The sequence below is a fragment of the Cololabis saira genome, chromosome 4, assembly GCF_033807715.1.
Source record: "Cololabis saira isolate AMF1-May2022 chromosome 4, fColSai1.1, whole genome shotgun sequence".
Lineage (NCBI taxonomy): Eukaryota > Metazoa > Chordata > Actinopteri > Beloniformes > Belonidae > Cololabis > Cololabis saira.
This window is the reverse complement of record NC_084590.1, coordinates 16135184-16156160: the sequence shown is the minus strand read 5'-3', so window position 1 is coordinate 16156160 and position 20977 is coordinate 16135184. Positions and strand designations below refer to the sequence as shown.

Sequence of the window (20977 nt, the reverse complement as noted above, 5' to 3'; positions counted from 1 at the left end):
GTTGCCACCCGTCCCGTAAAATACGGAATTGTCCTTTATTTGAGAAAAAAATGTTGCGTCCCGTATTGAACTAATACGGGACACGATTTGTACCGTATTTTCATTAACTTTACACCATATTCTAGTTGAATTATTGAAATAAGTTAACCTTTACACCATATTCTAGTTGAATTATTGAAATAAGTTAACTTTTACACCATATTCTAGTTGAATTATTGAAATAAATTAACTTTTACACCATATTCTAGTTGAATTATTGAAATAAATGAACTTTTACATCATATTCTAGTTGAATTATTGAAATAAGTTAACTTTTACACCATATTCTAGTTGAATTATTGAAATAAATCAACTTTTACACCATATTCTAGTTGAATTATTGAAATAAATTAACTTTTACACCATATTCTTCACCTGTAGGCTATATTACATCTGGGCTGATGTGGACATACGTAGAATAGGAGGATATTTCAGTTGCTAGTATGGTTGTCTGTCTGTACAGTCATGCAAGTTCAATGCTATTAAAGCACTTTAAACTTTAAATCAAAGCATTTTGTTTTTTCATATAAAATAAACACATTTTTATTCAGTTTAGAAGTTTTGGGGCTTTTTTTTTGGCTCCTGCGCTGCTGAAATCAGGGCGTCCCTTATTTCTATTTCTGAAAGGTGGCAACCCTAATCAAGGCAGCAATAGTGAAAATAAATCCATGGGCTCATCACTGGATCGGATCATGATAACAAAGCTGCAGAAATGAACCAGAGTAAGAACAGTGATGCAAAAATTAACAAAAAATAGAAGCTTTCAATAGATTTGATTCCCATTGCACAGGTAGGCTTAAATTGTTTTTTCTTTTTTTCCCACAACACATCTTGGAAATACACACATGTTGCTTTTTTTTTTTTTAAAGATTTTTTTGTGGCTCTAGTGGCCCTTTATTCAAGTTGCAGACAGGAAGGGGGTAGAGAGAGAGAATGGGGATGACATGCAGCAAAGTGCGCAGGAGCCCACATGTTGCATTTTTATGTCATGGACCACCAACACAAAATATTTCAAAGGAGGGAAAGTAAAATAAAAAGGTAATTTATTTCCACTTTTCTGAACGTGGCTCTGTGTCAAGTGTCACAGGACGTATCCTTGGGTAAGATGCTGAACACAAAGCTGCGCCTGATGTGCTCAGCGATGTGTAGAGGAAAAAGCACTGTATCCAGTCTTTCTGTGAACTATCAAATCAGCAACCTTAAAGCTCTCTGCTGAACCTACAGGTTAAAATACCTGCGGAGCATTCACCATCGCCAGTTTCCACCAGTGTCAGTACCCACAGCCTCAGCTGCCGGGCTGAGAGCGTTTAAACCTCCAGGCCCCAGCTGTTTATGATCACTGACTTGTTTCATTGGAGCCGGTGCTGCGTGATGGATTTCTTTCCACGGCAGAGGAACAAAGGGACCCCACCGAAACCAGGTCCTCTTTTCCACTAAAGTGTGGGACGCTGTCGTCACACAGGTGACATCTGAATCACTTTCCACAACAGCCTGGCGATGTGGCTTTCTTCAGTAGAAGAATAAACACTCACAAGTACTCAAATACATTAGAATCCATCATTAAAGAACGAAACATCCACAAAGGTCACTGAATTAACTAGAACTGACAAAAATGATAAATAATAATTGAAATGAAAATTGATGTCATCAAATCAGATATTGCTGAATTATGGTTCAACAGAATCATTAAAAAATATCAATAATGAATCCGGCCTGACAAATGATTTGGTACCTTAAACCTTTTAGGCAATCACTGCAACAAGACGACTCCTGTAGCTCTCAGTGAGACGCCTGCACCTGTAACCAGGTATTCTGGGCCACTTCTTTATGGTCACACTGCTCCAGCTGTATCAAGCTGGATGGGCTTCCTCCTATGAATGCATGTTTCAGCCCTCTGCACATGTGTTTAACAGGATTTAGATCAGGACCCACAAAAGGACACTTCCGGATAGTCCAGTGTTTCGATTTGTGGGCGTTTTTAGTTGTGTTTTGGGTCTTTTTCCTGTTGGAGGGCCGTGACTTGTGACTGAGACCAAGCTCTTTCATCTTAGGTTATTTGCATGTACTAGAAGTTTAATATAATGTATTTGCTCATCCCTTGAGATTGCAGCAAAAATGTAACTGCAAAAAAACCCATCAATACGAAACAAAAAGGAGCAGAATTTTCAATGAATAAGAGTCTAAAATAAATCCTTACCATTGTAACAAAGAGTCAAACGTGTGGAGATCCTAATGATTCCAGCTGCTCTTGCACCCGTATCAGCCACTGCTTCTTAAGTTGCAGCAGATGTTGGTAGCAGCAGGATGATTTCAGAGGTTTGCAGACATACTTGTCTGATTATGTTCAAAGCGATTCTTCATCCTGCAACAAGATGAATCTCAACGCGCTGCCCGTCAACTAGGAATGGGTGATATTTTACCGTTCACGATAAACCGTCAAAAAAATTCCTCACGATAAGAATTTGTCATCTCGCGGTAAAAATGATAAATTCCCGTTGATGTTTTTGTGTAAAGCTGATTTTTGGATGGAAGGAAGGGAGAAAACAAGGAAAGAAGGGAGAAAAGAGGACGGGAAGAAGGAAGGAGAGAGCAGGAGGAAAGAAGGAAGGAAGGAAGGAAGGAAGGGAGAAAAGAGGATGGGAAGGAGGAAGGAGAGAGCAGGAGGAAAGAAGGGAAAAAGGAAGGAAGGAAGGAAGGAAGGAAGGAAGGAAGGAAGGAAGGAAGGAAGGAAGGAAGGAAGGAAGGAAGGAAGGAAGGAAAGAAAGAAAGAAAGAAAGAAAGAAAGAAAGAAAGAAAGAAAGAAAGAAAGAAAGAAAGATAGATAAATTCCTGTTGATGACATTTTTGTGTAACAAACATGGCGGATTTGAGAGCGAGATAGATTTATAGTTGAAAAGGTGGAGTTGAATTGGTATTTTTTTATCGTCATTTTTATCGTTATCGGGATAAATGCCAGAAATTATCGTGATACATTTTTTAGTTCATACCGCCCATCCCTACCGTCAACCCAAAGGTGTCATCAGTCTCTGGAACTGTAAACAGTGCAGACAGAGAGCACCACGAGCATGCAGCAGCACAAGGTATCTGCTTTCTGGAGAAGCATGTTGAAGGATCACATCAAGTTTTTAGGTGCTTCCTTTTGGTTTAGTGTCACTGCATAACTGGGCAGACATCGCTGGTTTGTGCTTGAACATCTTTGTTGCGCTGAAACAAAAAGATGCAGTGCAAGCTGCTGCATCGCCGCCCGTCAGTGCAGGACACTGAGAAACCACAGGTGGCAAAATCCATCCCTTCATGAGTTCTGCTTTTAGGATAGAGGGTTATTCATTAATGACACAGATGAGGAACTCAAGAAGAAACTGTGACCAACTACATGTGCAGAACGAGAAAAAATGGCTGAAAAAAGCACAAATGTTGAGGTCATTCTGTTTTTCTCAGTACAACATGACAATTAACTCCGGCACCACTTGAGGATTCCTATTGCTTCTTTGTCTCTTTGATGACGATAAAAGCCAAAATACCTCTAGACAGAAACGACATGTCCTGTAAAATAAGCTACACGCTTTCTTGACCTGATCAGTTTCAGAAAAGTCTTGACAGGACACCTATGCATCATCTGTCTTTAATGGGTCAAATCTTTAGAGGTGACAGTTCTGTTTAAATCCATATGGTCATATTGAATGAAGATCAGCAGGTCCATTACATGGAAACAACCAGAGCTATTATTGTTTAATGATTATTGAGCATGAATGACATACAGTACATCAATATTGATGCATCTCGCTGTCTAATCTCAGGTCACGTTCACACTTACGTGACTCGTCATCCGTAGACAATCTCAGTGCGATATGCTCCATTTTGCAGCTGGGTTGCTATAATTTAAAGGCGGCGAGTAAACAAAGGAGCCAGAGATTTCAGATGCAGCCCTCGTCTTCGTGTGGCATGGTGGAGTTGAGCAGGTTTCAACCAGGGACAAAGAAAGCTATTATGTCGTTCACGCAGAGACACATTCTTTGTTTTCTTAATTGGATAAACATCTTTTATTTTTTAAAAGAAAGCAGGATTGTCAGTGGCTAAACTGGTTTAGGAAACATTTTAAAACCCACAGTTTTTATTTCTACACAGAAAAACCGCACAGAAGCATGCAGTACGCTACAAAGAGTAGCTCACTACCAACGATTACATCACTTCAACTTTGTGCTTACACCTGATTTATTGTAATTGCATTTCCAATTTAGTGAGTAACACTCATTATTTGAAGAGAACTTGCTCAAGCATCACCCGTACACATGGGGAGAGGTAAATATACACGAGTACACAGGTACTGGAATGTCTACATGTGTTAGATACACTGATTCTACTCTTGTATCGTCTCATCATATTGCAAATACGACTGTATACGAGTTTGAGGATCAAGGCTTCAAATGAGATTTCTCTGTAATTATGCAGGAAAAACAAATCTCTTTGGAGGCCCCCCCCCCCCAAAACCAACTTCAGGGGCTGTACAAATGGGTAATGAGATTACCACTAAGGCACGCGCTGCTGCAGATTGTGTTATTCCACCTTGTCGCTCTCTCTGGCCCGAGCACCGCAGGAAGCGCCTGCACTACATTTCCCAGCACAGATACTTGATACTCTTCCTTACGAGTAGTACGTGTGAGCCGGTTCAGAACCAGCCGACCCAGAGGATTAAATCTTACTTTATACGATCTCAGCTTCCAGAAAGTCTTCGCTAGAGAGTCGTAGAGACCGTGGCGGTGGTTGCTATGGCTAGGACGAGTCTTTCGACACAGGGAGCTTTAAATTTCCCACGATTCTCAATTCGTCCCTTTTTCTTCATCACAGAACAAATTGTTCAAATGGAAAACGGACATTGCGCTACGAGGATGTGCAAACAGAAATTGGGGACTACAGTAAAGTGCCTGTGAGAGTTTAAGCTCTGCTGTGATGATGATGATGACATCTGATGAAGCTAAGGTCTTGCATTTTAAAAGCAGTCAGTTAAAAACATTCGCCCAGCTCGCCGTTCGTCCCGTTAGTCCTACAGTTGTCTGATGCTCAGGTGCAGTGCAGGAAAAGGGAACAATGAGCAGATCTTTTGCATCTAACTGAGGCGGATTCAGCTGGATGAGGGAGGCGGATACAACGGAGAGCAAACCCATTATTGGTGCCAACGCCGTTTCGACCATCTCAGGCATCCGTCTAATCACACAAAAACAAAGCTCATTCCAGTTCTGTCATCTAAAGTTAAGACGCTCCTGCTTGGCTTCTCAGAGCAGCGGTGCTGAGTCACAGTGTTTTGTGGAGAATCGGAGGAAGACTGCGTGCACCATGAGAAGTATTCCTCAGGGGCGGTCGTCACAGACTGTCCTTGCTGGCGTGGCAGCTGTCGCACACCCTGACTGGATGGTCCCAGCCGCGAGACGGCACCGGCCGGGTGTGCGTGGAGCAGGGGCCGCACACGCCCTCCCCACACGCCCGGCAGTGATGCTTGGACATGGCTGGAGTGAAGGTTTTGGAGCACTGGTGACACTGGGTGATGTTCTGGTCGGGGACCCAGTAGTCTGGCCGAGCCACATCCTTCACAAAGCCTAAGGGGGGAGGAGGGAGCAGTAGAGCGCTCACATTAGCAGGAATCGGACACAAGAGCACAGTTTTTGATGTATAACTCACTCATAGTTCCATACATGACTTATTGTGTGGAGGTATGGGGTAACACCTATAAAACAAATACAATCCTATTTTCCTGTTACAGAAAAGAGCTTTAAGGATAATTAATAGATCTGACTATTATAAACCAACAAATAATCTCTTTATTAAATATAATACTAATTCCATGATATAGTAGAGCAGAAAACTGTTTTATTTGCCTTTAAAGCCCAGCAGAAACTGCTTCCAAACTAAATTCAGGACCTGTTCCAAATAAAAGAAACCCGCTATGACCTGAGGGGGAAACTCATGTTTGAGATGACGACAGCAAGAACAAATATTAAAAAGAGATGTACATCAATTAAGGCTAGAGAAATTTGGAATAGTTGTAATAACAACCTAAAAATGTGAAGTTCTATCTTCAAGTTTAAGAAAATGTTTAAAGAAAATATTGTAAATAAATATAAAACACTATAATTATAAAGTATATTATCAAAGACATTCTAGAATGTGAAACGTCAATTTTATATTTTGTCTTACTTATTTTTGTCTTCTTTATGTAATGTTTGTTTCCACTGAGTAAAAGCTAATGTCTCATATTTTTGCTGATCACAAGATAAAAAGGGTAGGCACTATAAGCTACGGCTCCAGCCTACACCTTCTCGGCAAAAGAAATGTTTATTTTACCTTTTCGTTTTGTAAAAAAAGTGTTTATAAGCCGAAATAAAGATTAATTAATTCATTCATTCATTCATTCATTCATTCATTCATTCATTCATTCATTTGCACCAGAATTTAAAATTGACATCATTATGGAGACTTTACTGAAAGCTGGAACTGACACCATGTGATTAAGCTGATGTAAATTGGTTAACAGGTCACCAAATTAATGTCTCAGATTGACAGAGAGAATTAAAGCAAGTGAATGTTTAATTAGCACATTTCTTCTTGCAGGTTAGTCCTCAATTGAAAATGGCTGTTGGAATGTTTCCCTCAATGGCCTATTTGTAACCAATGAACTGTGGTGATCAGCACAAAGTGGGCGTTTATTACAACAACCGTTGCCCTGACATGTCCAGTCCGACTTAAGAGACAGAACATGTAAAGGATGCGAGTGTTTGGCAGGAATCCCCTTCAGTTCATTTACAGTCTTTTTTTCCCTCACGTGAAAGCGCTCACTGTTTTAGAAATCCATCAGCTTTTGCTCTGGAGACACGGCTGATATTTGTAACTTGGACATCCAGACATCCTGGTCAAGCAGTCTCTTCCTGTTTGCGCTCATTTACTGAATAAGGCGACGTTTAAAACGGCTAATCGACAGATACATCACTGCGACAAGTGACTGCACGGCAGCATTATTGTGTCCTGTGGTTTCGGTTCTGCAGACAATTTTTACACAAGTACAACCTAAGCCGGCCCAGGTGTGATCGCTCAGTGTTATGAAAATATGAAAACATGAAAACAGCACCCAGAAGGCTCTGGCCAAAACACCACAGCAAGTTCATGACTAGAATACTAACAACACTGAAGAATACAGCCTCAGTGAATCAATTTATCAAATCAGTTTTGTAATTAGGTCTTTCTTTATTGACAATTAATAGTGTTGTCGTTCCATCGTTCCATCGTTTGTTCCATCCATTTTATACACCTGCTTAATCCTCTATAGCAGTGGTTCCCAACCTTTTTTCCTTGGAGCCCCCCCTACTTGTGTCTAAGACCAGCCAGGCCCCCCGACCCGTACGTACTAGCACCAAAATAGTCTTTAATTGTAAAAATGAACATTAATTATGTTTTTTTGATACATTTCTCTTTGGTTTACTCTGTATACATATGACTTTGTTTTTCTCCAATGTCACCAATGTATAAAATACGCACAAAAGGACATAAAAGGACATAAAAATATTTCTGAAAAATGTCTCTTTTAATATGAGACCAACATTTTTTACATTTTTCCTTTAACAACCTGTCGGAGTAGATTAAATGTTGAGTAAAAATATAATTATAAGGAATTCAATAATTTCCTGTGTTTGTCACTAGTGCATAAAAAACATAAAAAATATTCAAGACATTCATAAATTATTCCTAATAATGTATTATGAATGACTCATTCACAAATATAATTTTTACAACTGCATAATTTCAAAGCAGACAAAGTTTCGCACCCCCCCAGAGATCTCTGGCGCCCCCCCAGGGGGGGGAGGACCCCAGGTTGGGAGACACTGCTCTATAGGGTCACGGGGGTCTGCTGGAGCCAATCCCAGCTCATTACAGGCAAAAGGACGGGGGGACCCTGGACAGGTTGCCAGACCATTGCAGGATCATAAACAACCACTCCTGCTCACGCTCACGTCTACAGGCACGTTAGTCAATCTACCTAACATACCGTACATGTTTCTGTGGCAGGATTGCAGTTACTCGAGATGATTAAGTACGTCTACATTACTGTCATAATTGTTCTCTGTCACCTAAATAAAAATAAGTCCAACACTGGTATAGACTAATGTTTTCTCAGTGTGTGCTCATAAGTCATTTTTTAAAAGGGTAAGAAAATCATTAAATGTGTGTAAAGATAAAGCTGCAGTTGAACTCACAGAGCGGGTAATCCACAGCTGTAGAGACGATGTCCAGCGTAGACTGGGCCACCTCCGTCACCCTGCGAGCTATTAGACCACGAGGCTCCACCTTACAGACTGAAGAACAGAAGCATGAACGCGTTTGAGACACAAACAGACACGTCCCAGCGTCCGTCCCAGAGACGAGCAGCAGGAAACACAACCAAACTGCCCGATCTCTGTGTACTGGTGGTTTACAAGCTTCACTGACGGGCTGCGTGTGTTTCACCTTGGGTGGGGGTGTCAGGTGGCCCCCCCTGGCGGTAGCAGGCCTTACACACCCGGACGGGGCTGCTGCCCCAGCCCCTCTCTGGCACCGGCATCCTGTGGCTGGAGCAGGGATGGCAGAAACCTTCGCCGCATGACCGGCAGTGATGCTTCCTCTCAGCCTCCTCAAACAGCTTCTGGCATCCATGACAGTTCTGAGGAGCAGGAGGGCGAGAACGACCCGTTAACATGTTATAGTTGCACAGAATGGGTAAACAAGAAAAAAGGAACATTGGGTGTCGTCACACCGGTTATTGCTGGATTTGATGTAGGGCTGGGCGATATATCGAGTATACTCGATGTATCGCGGCTTCTACTCTGTGCGATGTACAAAATGACTATATCGTGAATATTCGAGTATACATTGTCACGGTTTAGTAAAGACGGGAGGGGATGTTTCTCACGTGCAGCGCGCCGCCGAGCCTTTCTCTTCCAGAGCTGAGAAACGTCATCTAGTGTTGCTTAACTGTGGCCACATGAAATCAATCACTATCATCGAAACAAAGTCAAACAACACTATATGACGTCATATTTCTAAAAGTAAGTGAAAGTGATGCAAAGTAAAGGAGGAGAGGATGAAACATTGCAGTCCCTACACCTACAATAGTCTTAATATAAAGGTGCTGTAAAGGCCCTCCTGCTCAGAGCAGCTCATCCTGGTAAAACCAGTTAAAACCAGTTAAAACCAGGTAAAACCGGGACCAGAACATGTTCTTAGCAGATGTTCTTCAGACGGGGAGTCAGAGATGCAACGTGCACTTTGTGTTTTGAAATTACACTTTTTATGTTTGTGCCACTCACTGCTTAGTAACTGTTTAATAAATACAGTTTTGGTAAATTTGACTTATTCCCCCTTTTTGCATGAAAGTTTAAAATTAGCATATATTACTGCAGTATGAACAAGAATGTTTTAATGTAGACATATAGAATCATCATACTGGTGGGATTGTATGTATCAAAGTGTTAATTCAAGGCTAAGGTAAAATATTGAGATATATATCGTATATCGTGACATGGCCTAAAAATATCGAGATATTAATAAAAGGCCATATCGCCCAGCCCTAATTTGATGTTCCTCTTGGGTCTAATTCTTCATACTCACTGTGATGTCTACGTTGGGCCTCCAGTATGGAGGCGCCACCTGGTCCGTGAGCCAGGCTGTAACAGCTTTAGTGGGGCCGGTGCCATACTCCGACACCGACTGAATCACAAAGTTCATCCCATCCAGGACCCTCTGGGCGGCGTTCTGGTGGTTGGTTAGGAAGATGTCGCACTGAAAGCAGTAAACAATACATTTCATACGTTATGCTAGTCATCTCTGGACTGTAAATGAAGTTGAATTTGCATTATGACATCACAGCTGGGTCACAAATGTGGACAGATATTTGTTCAAGTAATTGTGAAATATTAATCGTCAATCAAAATCCGTTTTGCATGAACATAAAGTGTAAATATGTGTTAAAACCTCTGCAGATGAAATAAAAAGCCCCTCTGAAGTACTCACCCCCTCCCAGACGTGCTTGACCTCAGATCGCACCACATTGCTCTCAGGGTCCTGGTTTCCCACCCAGTACTGTCTGCTGCGGTAGATTACGCCGCAGCTCGCACACTCCAACACGTATCTGCAGAGGTGTCAAAAGTATTCACACTCATTACTCAGGTAGAAGTATAGATACTAGAGTTTAAAAATACACCTGGAGAAGTTGAAGTATCAACTCAAGTGTTTTACTCAAGTAAAAGTATAAAAGTACTGGTTTCAAAACTAATTAAAGTATAAAAGTAAAAGTAATGTAAGGGGGGAAAAAGCTATTAAGGACAAAGCCATTGAAAATGAATGCATCTTAGTATAATGCAAATACATTAAAGAACCATATATGTGTATTATTGAGCATTAACATGTGTTTCAGAGAGCAGCAGATATGATGACTAGTTGCCTATAAGTATTGTAATGGTGCAAAAAGTCAAACTTCAGAGGCATGTTATCATTTATCCTAACCTTTATTGGAACGTACATCCAAGTTTAGTTGCAGGAATCTGAGGGAACGGATGTAAGAACAAAACTGGACAAGAACATCTGAAACAACCACAACCAAATTCACTCTATCCGGATGGAGCAATTTAACTGGATAGTTTTTTTTTTAAAGGCCGAAATGAAATAGAGTAACAAGGCTGTTTTTAAAATGTAAGGAGTAAAAAGTACAGATAATTGTGTGAAAATGTAAGGAGTAAAAGTAAAAAGTCGTCTGAAAAATATTTACTCCAGTGAAGTATAGATAACCAAAATTTCTACTTAAGTAAGGTAATGAAGTATTTGTACTTTGTTACTTGACACCTCTGCGTATCTGCCAGAGGGAAGGGAGACGAGGGCAGGAGATGATGAGATGGGGGTTTCAAAAGCAGTTCAAAAAGTGTAGGTTTGTGAGAAACTACAGTACTTACCCGGACCAGGCGTATTTGGCAAGTCCAAACCATGGGTTGTCAGAGGAAGCTGATGTTTTGGGCACAACAATCACCTCTCTGCCTCCTTCATAGCACCGCTGGAGGGATGCGAGACACAGAAAACATATTTGAATAAATAAATAAATAAATCAGGTTTCGTGACAAATCTGAAAGAAACCAGTCAAGTCATTTTGCTTTATAATTCAATACATAGATGGCAGTAAGATACAATTCACGAACAGCATCTTTGTAAACTGAATAATTTAGTTTCAGTGAATTCGCTCCAAACAGTATGGGGGGTGGTCTTTGATAGATCTTGCTCTGTTTTTTCAGTGTCTGTACCTGTTTTTAGTGTTTTTGATGTTAGTGTTTGTGTTTTAGGAAATAAAGATTCACCATAACTTTTTAACAAGGGCTGAGATCTGCTGAAGTACTTAATCTACACTAGACAAACTTGTGGCCAGTGTTTCTTTCTTCTTTTATGAATCCGAATGATTTTGAAGGAAAAGATTAGATTTGAAGGACCATCATAAACAGTGTTAGACCGACAAGCGTTTACACTGTTTTCACCCTGAGCATCTGGAGCTTGTTGATACGCTGTTTAAATGTTGTTGATATTGATATATATATATTTATTGGTCACGTTGTAAAGTTATTTGTCGATACAAAGTTTTTTTCATGTAGATCAAGGACCAAAAGGTGTAGACAGAAGCCAAAGCTTATTTTGTCTACCCTTTTAACATAATATAACCACTACAGTGCAAGGTTTAAAAAAACATTGTGAAAAATGTTTTTCCAATAATAGTTTGAAAATAGAATTGAGCCCTCAATCAATGTATGTTGAATAAAGTACTAATTCCTATTATGGCGCTTTTCCACTAGTACCTACTCAGCCCGACTCGCCTCGGTACGGCTCGTCACGCATTGTCCCGGCTCCACCCGCTTTGTCCCCGTTTGTTTTTCCACAGCCTGGTGAGAAGTGGGCGGGTTGGGGTGAAGCTGCTGTGACGTACTCGATTCCGCAACCCCTTTGTTCGTGTCAGCGCAGATGAGAAATCAGCTGGAGCCGCGAGCGGCTGAGAAGAAAACAGAGCTCCTGGTGGATCTGATCGTTCCTTATCGCCCGTCTACATCCCTTTTTTTAATTCTGTCGTCAGCCACCAGGTTTATGAACACCTGCACCTCAGAGTTGGATCACCAAACAGACGTTTGCGCTGTATAATAAAATCGCTGCGAGCCGCCAGTCGTTCTCGCGATGACTCCCGCTTCCTGATTCAAACGTCTGACGGCCCCGCCCCCGACCAATCAGTGGCGCGGAGGGTGAGGACGTCAGATCCAGGGCTGACTCAGCACGCTCAGAACCTCGGCAGAATAGATACAGAAAAAGTATCTGCTTGGCACGGCTCCACCCACCTCAGCCCGTAGTGGAAAAGCGCAAGACGGGGGCGTGGCGGGTAGAAGCGCGCTGAGTAGATACTAGTGGAAAAGGGCCATTAGTGAACCTTGAAACCCCAACGAACTAGACAATAAAGCGAGGCCTCACACAATAAGCACCATGAAACGGCAGCAGCTCTGTGTGAGGTCTTGACTCACCTTACAGATGAGGACCTTGTTGTTGTACTGGTGTGCATACTGGCAGAGTCCGTCTGCCATGTGGGGGACCCGGTCTTTGAGATGATTCATCCCATTCTTACAGCGGATGCTGGAAGTTCAAACACACAAGAGTTAAGAGTCAGCGACGGATGGATGTTGTATAAAGTATCGTACAGTCCGCTAATCGTGAAGAAAACGCCTTCAGAACAAGTGGCATGAATTCAGTCAAGCTCTTCTCTGATTTTCATTATGCATCAATACGACGGAGGAATTCAGAGAAAGAACATGGGAAAGACATTAACCAGACGCTGTCCCGGTCCCAGAGAGACGGTTAGTTCATGAGAACAGCAGCAGCTTCCTGTCATTAAATTCCTGATGGCAGGATTATTCCTGCCATCAGGAATAGATGTCAATACTGTAGTTCAGTCCAAAATAACAATGGTTTCTGTTACTGTTCGTTTTTGTTTCCAGACAGAAAAACTTATAAGTTTAAGCTTATGACTGTCTCATCTGTCTTAATGGCTGAATAAACTAAAATATAGCTCAAACATCTCTGACACTCTTGTTATCAGGGGTTTCTGTATATCAAGTATAGGAAAAGAATAAGACTGGAAAATAAAAGATATTAACTTTTTAACACTTAGTAAGGCAGAGTTTTAAGAATGGCATCTGGGATATTATTCATTTAGTCCTGGATAAAGCATTTGGTCCAAGGCTTTAGGTGCAGACTAGAGGTTTTCAGCCTGGGAGGTGGACGTCTCTGGGGGCCTGTAGGCCGACCGTGCAGGTCTGGGTTAATGACTGAACAGATTATGAACAACAGACTACATATGTGTTGTTGTAAGACATGAAATACTGGGATGCATCCGTTTTAGTAGACTTTATGCAGTATATATAATATTTATTCATATTTTTCCTACTTTCCTGGACAGTGAAATTAATAAGTATGTGAATGTCAATGTGGTCTGTATTTAGAGTATGTCATACCGCTGAATTCGACTACCTTGGCTCACTTGCAGAGTGCAAACGGGAAACTTTTTCTCAGCTCTCTTTAAAAAGGCCCAAACCCTCACACTGTACAAATCCTTGGTGTAAACCAAAGTTACACACTTACTTGCAACTGAGGCAGACAGAGGAACACGTGAAGTACTCGTCTGGGAAGAAGGAGTACAGTGTCATCTTGTCGTCTGCCAGCTCCCCACAGAAACGCTCACTCAAAGCCTGGCAAACACAAAAGGGAAACTTAGAGAAAGGAAGAGTGCACATGAAATCAGATGAACGCTGAAGGGACGGCAGGGAGAGACGACCCAAAAGACTAATTACAACAAAGACTTGCTCTTTTTCCTCCATCTGTTAAAGCGCTCTCGGATCTCCACTCTACGACTTACTTCCAGAGCATGAAATACGATGCTGGGCTGGCGAGGGGAGCGTGTGTGGGTGTTCTTCACTTGCTGCCTGACGGCCTCCAGCAGCCGGCCGTAGTCTGTGGGGGCGGTGATGGTCTGAGTGCCCACATACTGCACTGAGCTGAAGGCATCTGTCCTCAAACCCAGGTCATGGAAACGCTTCTGGAGCAGCGTGTCAGCGTGGCCCGGCACCTTTGACTCTGCATCAGGACAGGAAAGACAAGGAAATCTAATGCTGGATCTTAGTAACCAAAAACAAAATATGAAAAGCAGGTTAATGTTTCTATTACAAACAGAAAAAAGGTGTACACAAGCATGTTGTAATATTTCCTCCCCCTACCGTGACCTAGCAGCTGAGTGTGCGTAGTCTCTTGAAAGACTATGACGGCAGGGCCGAGCGAGGACAGGGGCACGTCCAGACCACAGCGGCTGGACAGGGCCCTCAGCTCGGGGGTGAAGTGCTTCAGGTAGGCCCCCGAGGCGCTACTCAGGAACTGGAACATGTCGTTGTGAAGACGCTCTGCCCGTGTGCGATAGATTACCATATCAGACACTGCCAAAACCTGGTGGAGACAGGGCAAATGTCTACGGAGATCAGACAGTAACAACTGAACACGCCTCTAACGCCTCCAAACATGAAATAAATAAGATCCAGCTTACCCAAAATAGAGCAGCGAGACTCGCTCTGCATTGCTCGTATAGATTTAGTGTCGAAAAAATGCATAATAAACTTTCATGGATGAAAGTCAATGACAGACTAGCATGTAGCCTGATACTGTTTTTAAAAAATATTTACACATGTCATACACCAAATTATCTCTTTTCTCAGTTGCTTCTTGCTAATGATAGCCACAGCTATCATACTAGACATGCCACGAGAGGTCATTTCACCCTGCCCAAACCTAAAACCGATGCACTAAAAAGAACAGTAATGTACAGGGCAGTTACTTACTGGAATAGACTTCCAGAAAATCTTATTTCAACTAGTGGCAGAGTTGGCTTCAAGAGGAAACTAAGAAAGGAAGTTCAAAAGAAACTGGTTGTTTTAGATTGTGTCTAATGGTTTTAGCCGTTTTTTGTTTTTGTTTTTGTATTTGCCTCATTTAGTATGCACTTATTTATCTTTTGTTGTACTTGGATTTATCTTTAATCTATCTGTTTTTGGTTATTTGTTTTTTTCATTTTTGTTTTTTCATTTAGGAAAATTCATTTTCTTTTTTTTCATTGTTTTCTGCCTCTTATTATCTTTAGTTTTTATTAGTTTTTGTTTTTTGTCTTGTTTTTCTTTTAGTTGTTTTTTCTTTGTACTTGTTATCTACTTTGTTTTATTCTGTTTAACTAACATTTTATATTGTACTGTAAAAGTTTTTTAGAAATGTATATTTGTACTGTTGGACCCCAGGAAGAATAGTTGCATCTGAGGCAGCAACTAATGGGGATCTGAAATAAATAAATAAATAAATAAATAAATAAATAAATAAATAAATAAACATATCTGACAGTACCAAGGAAACTCACAGAGATCTGTTAACAATGAGGGAGAATAGTGATGTACACATCAAAATAAGATTGACAACATTAATAATAACAGTAAACTCTATTTGAAAAGCACCTTCAATGCAATAAATGTGGTCTAAAGTGCTGGATAATTAAACTGCATGCATGTTAATATGAATATATATATACCTGATGAATACAAAAACAAGAAATAACAACACAAATAATGCAACTTAATACTGAGACCAAAATTCAAGATGAAATTGCTGTTTGCTAGTTCAACAACTTGGCAGTAGTTTGGGTCAGGCAGCAATAACTATCTCATTAAGATAAAGTGACTCCTTCACTGAGACAAAAATGACCTTTGGACAACTGGGACGATGTAAAGCAGAGAGTCATGTATAAGTCTTTTTTGGTACCGCACATCCGGCGGATGATGTTGATCGGCATTAAGTAGTTCTGATCCAGTGACGTTCAGCTGAGCCCAGTTAGGCTTTAAGCAAAGTCCACAGATACAAAGAGGACCAAAACTGTCAACTAAGGTCTAATTTATAATCACACTCCATATTTAATATGATGATATATTTAAACAGTGTTTAACTATGTTCATGGTAGGAGAAAGAAGCCGGGATTAAATCCAGTAAACTTTGTGCACCCAAGGGAAAGGAGTCATTAATTATACTAACTAGATCCCACATTGTACGGTGTTCAGAGCAGACTGGACAGACACATGAAGGGAAACTGTCTCCAAGTCAAAACAACCAACTCAGGCGACACAAATACATCAAACTGATAAGTTGTCCCTGATTTATTTCCCTGTGACATGATTAAAGTGAAAGCCAAGCAGAATACCCACATTGGTCATGCGGGTATTCATGTTGTATGACAATTTAATTTGCAGTTTTAATTGTAAAGGAAAATATAATTTCAGACAAATTAAAGATTAAGAAACATCTAGACTTTGGAGAAACACATTTTGAACTGTAAATACTGTAAACTGTAAATGCCACAAACCGTCACACAGTCTTATAGACTGACAAACCTAAATCCCTTAATCAGAAATGAATGACTGGTTTACGTGAACAAACTCTGCCATCCCCCACCAAATGTACCTTCAGCAGCAGCCTCATTTTCTGGTTCTGTTTGACCGCCGCTCCAAGCAGACCTTCTGTATCCAGAGCAATCAGTCGGAGATCGGGGTTGTAAGCAGCCCATACTCCCACCGTGCAGGAGCTCGGCGACTTGGACGTGTAAAACATGCTCTCACCGCCAAACAAGATATGGTTGAGCGTGTGGGATTTGCCATCACCGGTGTTGCCAAAGATGGAGAGGACTTTGACCGCTGCCACATCTGCACAGCCGAGTCTGTCCAGAAACTCAGTGTTGTCACGGACCTGGGAGAAGGGCAGGGAAAGACTTAGCAGACAGCTATTTCTGAACAGATAAAATTGCTTGGACACAACACCACAGAAGTATTTTCTGTAAGCAGCAGAGGTGTCAAGTAACGAAGTACAAATACTTTGTTACCTTACTTAAGTAGAAATTTTGGTTATCTATACTTCACTGGAGTAATTATTTTGCAGACGACTTTTTACTTTTACTCCTTACATTTTCACGCAATTATCTGTACTTTTTACTCCTTACATTTTAAAAACAGCCTTGTTACTCTATTTCATTTCGGCCTTTAAAAAAAAACTATCCAGTTAAATTGCTCCATCCGGATAGAGTGAATTTGGTTGTGGTTGTTTCAGATGTTCTTGTCCAGTTTTGTTCTTACATCCGTTCCCTCAGATTCCTGCAACTAAACTTGGATGTACATTCCAATAAAGGTTAGGATAAATGATAACATGCCTCTGAAGTTTGACATTTTGCACCATTACAATACTTATAGGCAACTAGTCATCATATCTCCTGCTCTCTGAAACACATGTTAATGCTCAATAGTACACATATATGGTTCTTTAATATATTTGCATTATACTAAGATGCATTCATTTTCAATGGCTTTTGTCCTTAATGGCGTTTTTCCCCCTTACATTACTTTTACTTTTATACTTGAAGTAGTTTTGAAACCAGTACTTTTATACTTTTACTTGAGTAAAAAACTTGAGTTGATACTTCAACTTCTACAGGAGTATTTTTAAACTCTAGTATCTATACTTCTACCTGAGTAATGAATGTGAATACTTTTGACACCTCTGCCAGTCAGAGGCAGAATAAAATAGCGAATTGGGTCATGTAATCCTCGGGTTTGCCCACTTTTATCCCAGAAATGACAACTGCATTCATCAGCAGTGTTGCTGCTGGGCCTTGGTGTGATATTAATAGTGCATGCTCTCCCAACCTGATGGATAAAACAATAATACAACAATAACAAACACTGGGAGGATCCGCCGATCAGCTGATCTGGGGACTTCTCCACTGACGTAACATGCTCTTTGCCTCTTTAGTAGTTTATTATTTATTCTTTCAAGCTCTTAGTTTATGAGTCTTTGTAATATTTACAGAGAGCACACGGAGGAAACCTTACATAAGACTGTAATGTGTTATATACAACTATTAAAATAGGAGCTAAATCTGCCATAAGCGTACTTTACTATTAAAAAATAGTAACAAAATATCAGAGCAGTGCTCTGAATGCTAGTCAGCTTCTGACGACACATTTATAACACTTTACAGCTCCAGTTTCCTTCATGTTAATGGAGTTGTGGCTGTACGGCGTGAAGCTGATTTATGGTTCTGCGTTAAATCGACGGCGTAGGGTACGCGGCGACGCACACCGTACTCTGCGTTGGTGTAACGCGGAACCATAAATCAGCCTTTAGCCTTAGCCGCGTTAGCTCCGTCCACCTGCAGGGTTTCCTCCTCGTCCACCAGCAGGAAGCTGCGGCTCTGCCCGCCCGCCTGCCCCTCCTGCTCCGCCTGCTCCACCGTCGCTGCTCGCTCCGCCGGCTTCATCAGGATCTCTGACATCGTCGCTCAGTCGCTCACAGCATCGTTGTAGCGGCGGACGACAAAGCGAAAGTTCAACATGACTCCTGCCTGTCAATCACAACAACAACGCGTGTGCGGCTGACGTCACGGGGGGCGTGTTCTTGCCCGCTGCTGCGATACGTCAACGTCGCCGCCATATTGGATGTGGCAAGACTGCGCTGTAAACTAATACAAGTAAATTGACTTATTTTCATAAAGCGCCTTTCTACAAAGAAATTTACGTTTTACGTCTCATTTATTCATTCACACACGCACTAATATACTTGGGAAACAGTTAGGCACCAAATATAATATATTTAATTTTCTCAGATGGCAAAAATAAGAACTTTATTGATCCCACATAGGAGTAATTCATGTTATATCAGCTATAGAGAACAAGGTAGTGCCGAAAAACAATATATATCCCCCTTCACAAAAATAAGAAAAATAGAGAAACATATTTTCTCATCAACAAAACATGTTATTTTATTGTCTGAAAAATGGTTCAAATGTTATTTTATTGTCTGAAAAATTATTCAAATGTTATTTTATTGTCTGAAAAATGGTTCAAATATGTTATTTTGTTAGTTGAAAATTTTAAATTTGTTTTGTTGATGAGAAAATAAGTTTCACTATTTTTCTTATTTTTGTGAGGGGGGATATATATTGTTTTTCGGCACTACCTTGTTCTCTATAGCTGATACAACATGAATTACTCCTATGTGGGATCAATAAAGTTCTTATTTTTACCATCTGAGAAAATTAAATATATTATATTTGGTACCTAACTGTTTCCCAAGTATATTAGTGAGTGTGTGAATGAATAAATGAGATGTAAAACGTAAATTTCTTTGTAGAAAGCGCTTTATGAAAATAAGTCAATTTACTTGTATTAGTTTCCAGCGCAGTCTTGCCACATCCAATATGGCGGCGACATTGACGTACGGCTCAGTGCTCGATGGGGCGTCTACGTATATATCTCTATGGGCGGGGTCAGGGAGCACGTACACCGTGACGTAAGGACGTACTGCTCCTGCGCCTTTCTTCGGTGCGTTACCGCCACCGTGTGGCCAGACTGCGGCATAACACGCAACATCGCCATTCATGAAACTTGTGAAATGAAAGCATGCCAAAGCATATACAGTACTTAATAGAAAAGGGCCCACGTGAATACTCTTGAGCAGACTGCACGGTAATAGATTAAGTTAGAATACATATTCATACAAAATAAACTTGTAGTCCATACATTAGAAACACAACATATACCACATAAATAATGCATATTTTGAATAGAACAATGTATTAACATAAATACACAGAGAACCCAAATTGACATTTAACTGTCAGAGTGTTTTATTGGAGCAGTGCTGCCTTGTTAGAGGTGCCTGCTAATGTTCATTAAATATTTGTTAGTACAGATCTATAAATATCGCATGTCACTGACTGGCTTCAGAGAGGCGCCACTGCTGCTAACATGACATGGAGACAGAAATTCCAGCATCACTGCTCCTACAGTCCTGGCTGAGGTGACGTCCGTTTGACTTCTCCTTCCTTCCTTATTCCCTTCTTTCCATCCTCCCATGTTGCATATCTGGCCACAGTTCAAAGTATATACAGAAAAAAAAACTATTGCTTGTAATACACTTGGCTGCAGACTATGTGAAATGAAACGTCTGCGTGGTGCAGATCCTGCATCAGGTAAGAAAATATGTTAAAAATAAAAAAAGGTTGACATTGTAAGAGGATCAGAGAGCGTCGCAGCCTTTTTGGGGTTCAACCATGGTAGACAAATGTCTGAAAGAATCAATTATAGGCTACTCCCAGCCCATCAACCCTGATTAATGAATAATTAAGGCCTCTCGGTGCAGGACTTCAGCATGGATGATATGAGATTAAGCGTGAATCTATCCAAATGCCACCACTAATGTATAATTCTACAGAAACAATATTCATCAATTTAACCAAACGAATGCATAAACCTGTCATATAAGCTATAATATTCAATAATAATTATCATACCCATCGTTACTATTCCTCAGCACAGCCAAACACCTTAATTTGGGTAATTTCTGTGTCTTGTGAGTTTCAGAATGATCCCTTTAATGAGCATATGTTGGTGACAGGCTATTTATATCATCACATCTGTAAATAGAGTGCATATACAGTCTGGGAAGAAGGAAAAACTTCAGATAATTTATTCTAATAACACTCTGTGAACACCCTCTAAAGTGGCATGACAATTAACTCTTGTCAGCATCAATATAGGAAACAATCCCTGTATTAGTGTTCTAGTATTTCTGGGATCCTCAGACTGGCTGGCTGGTCCTTCAATCCCACCAAATCATAAGTGTAGACGGTTTTTTTTCCCCTCTCTCTCTCTGCTAATTCGGATGGAGGTGGGAGGGGGTGACTTTGCCCTCACCAGTCCGAGGCGGGCCTGTGGTCCAACAGAAGCCGCTACCCACGCCGGTACTTGTAGTGCGCTCCGCCCCGACCTGTTTC

At 40.9% G+C, this 20977-nt stretch overlaps 1 protein-coding gene across 1 annotated transcript; it reads right to left on the bottom strand.

Annotated features, from left to right (window-relative positions):
- Positions 1-5347: 5347 nt before the first annotated feature.
- si:ch211-11n16.2 (zinc finger FYVE domain-containing protein 1) lies at positions 5348-18550 on the bottom strand. The gene is made up of 12 exons (XM_061718992.1): positions 18353-18550; positions 16615-16896; positions 14346-14568; positions 13988-14205; positions 13714-13820; positions 12600-12708; positions 11007-11104; positions 10072-10189; positions 9670-9840; positions 8530-8722; positions 8280-8378; positions 5348-5630 (listed from the first exon to the last, which is right to left on the bottom strand). Exons 1-12 carry the CDS (start codon positions 18473-18475, stop codon positions 5398-5400), a joined length of 1974 nt encoding a protein of 657 aa, XP_061574976.1. The 5' UTR covers positions 18476-18550; the 3' UTR covers positions 5348-5397.
- Between the last annotated feature and the right edge of the window lie 2427 nt (positions 18551-20977).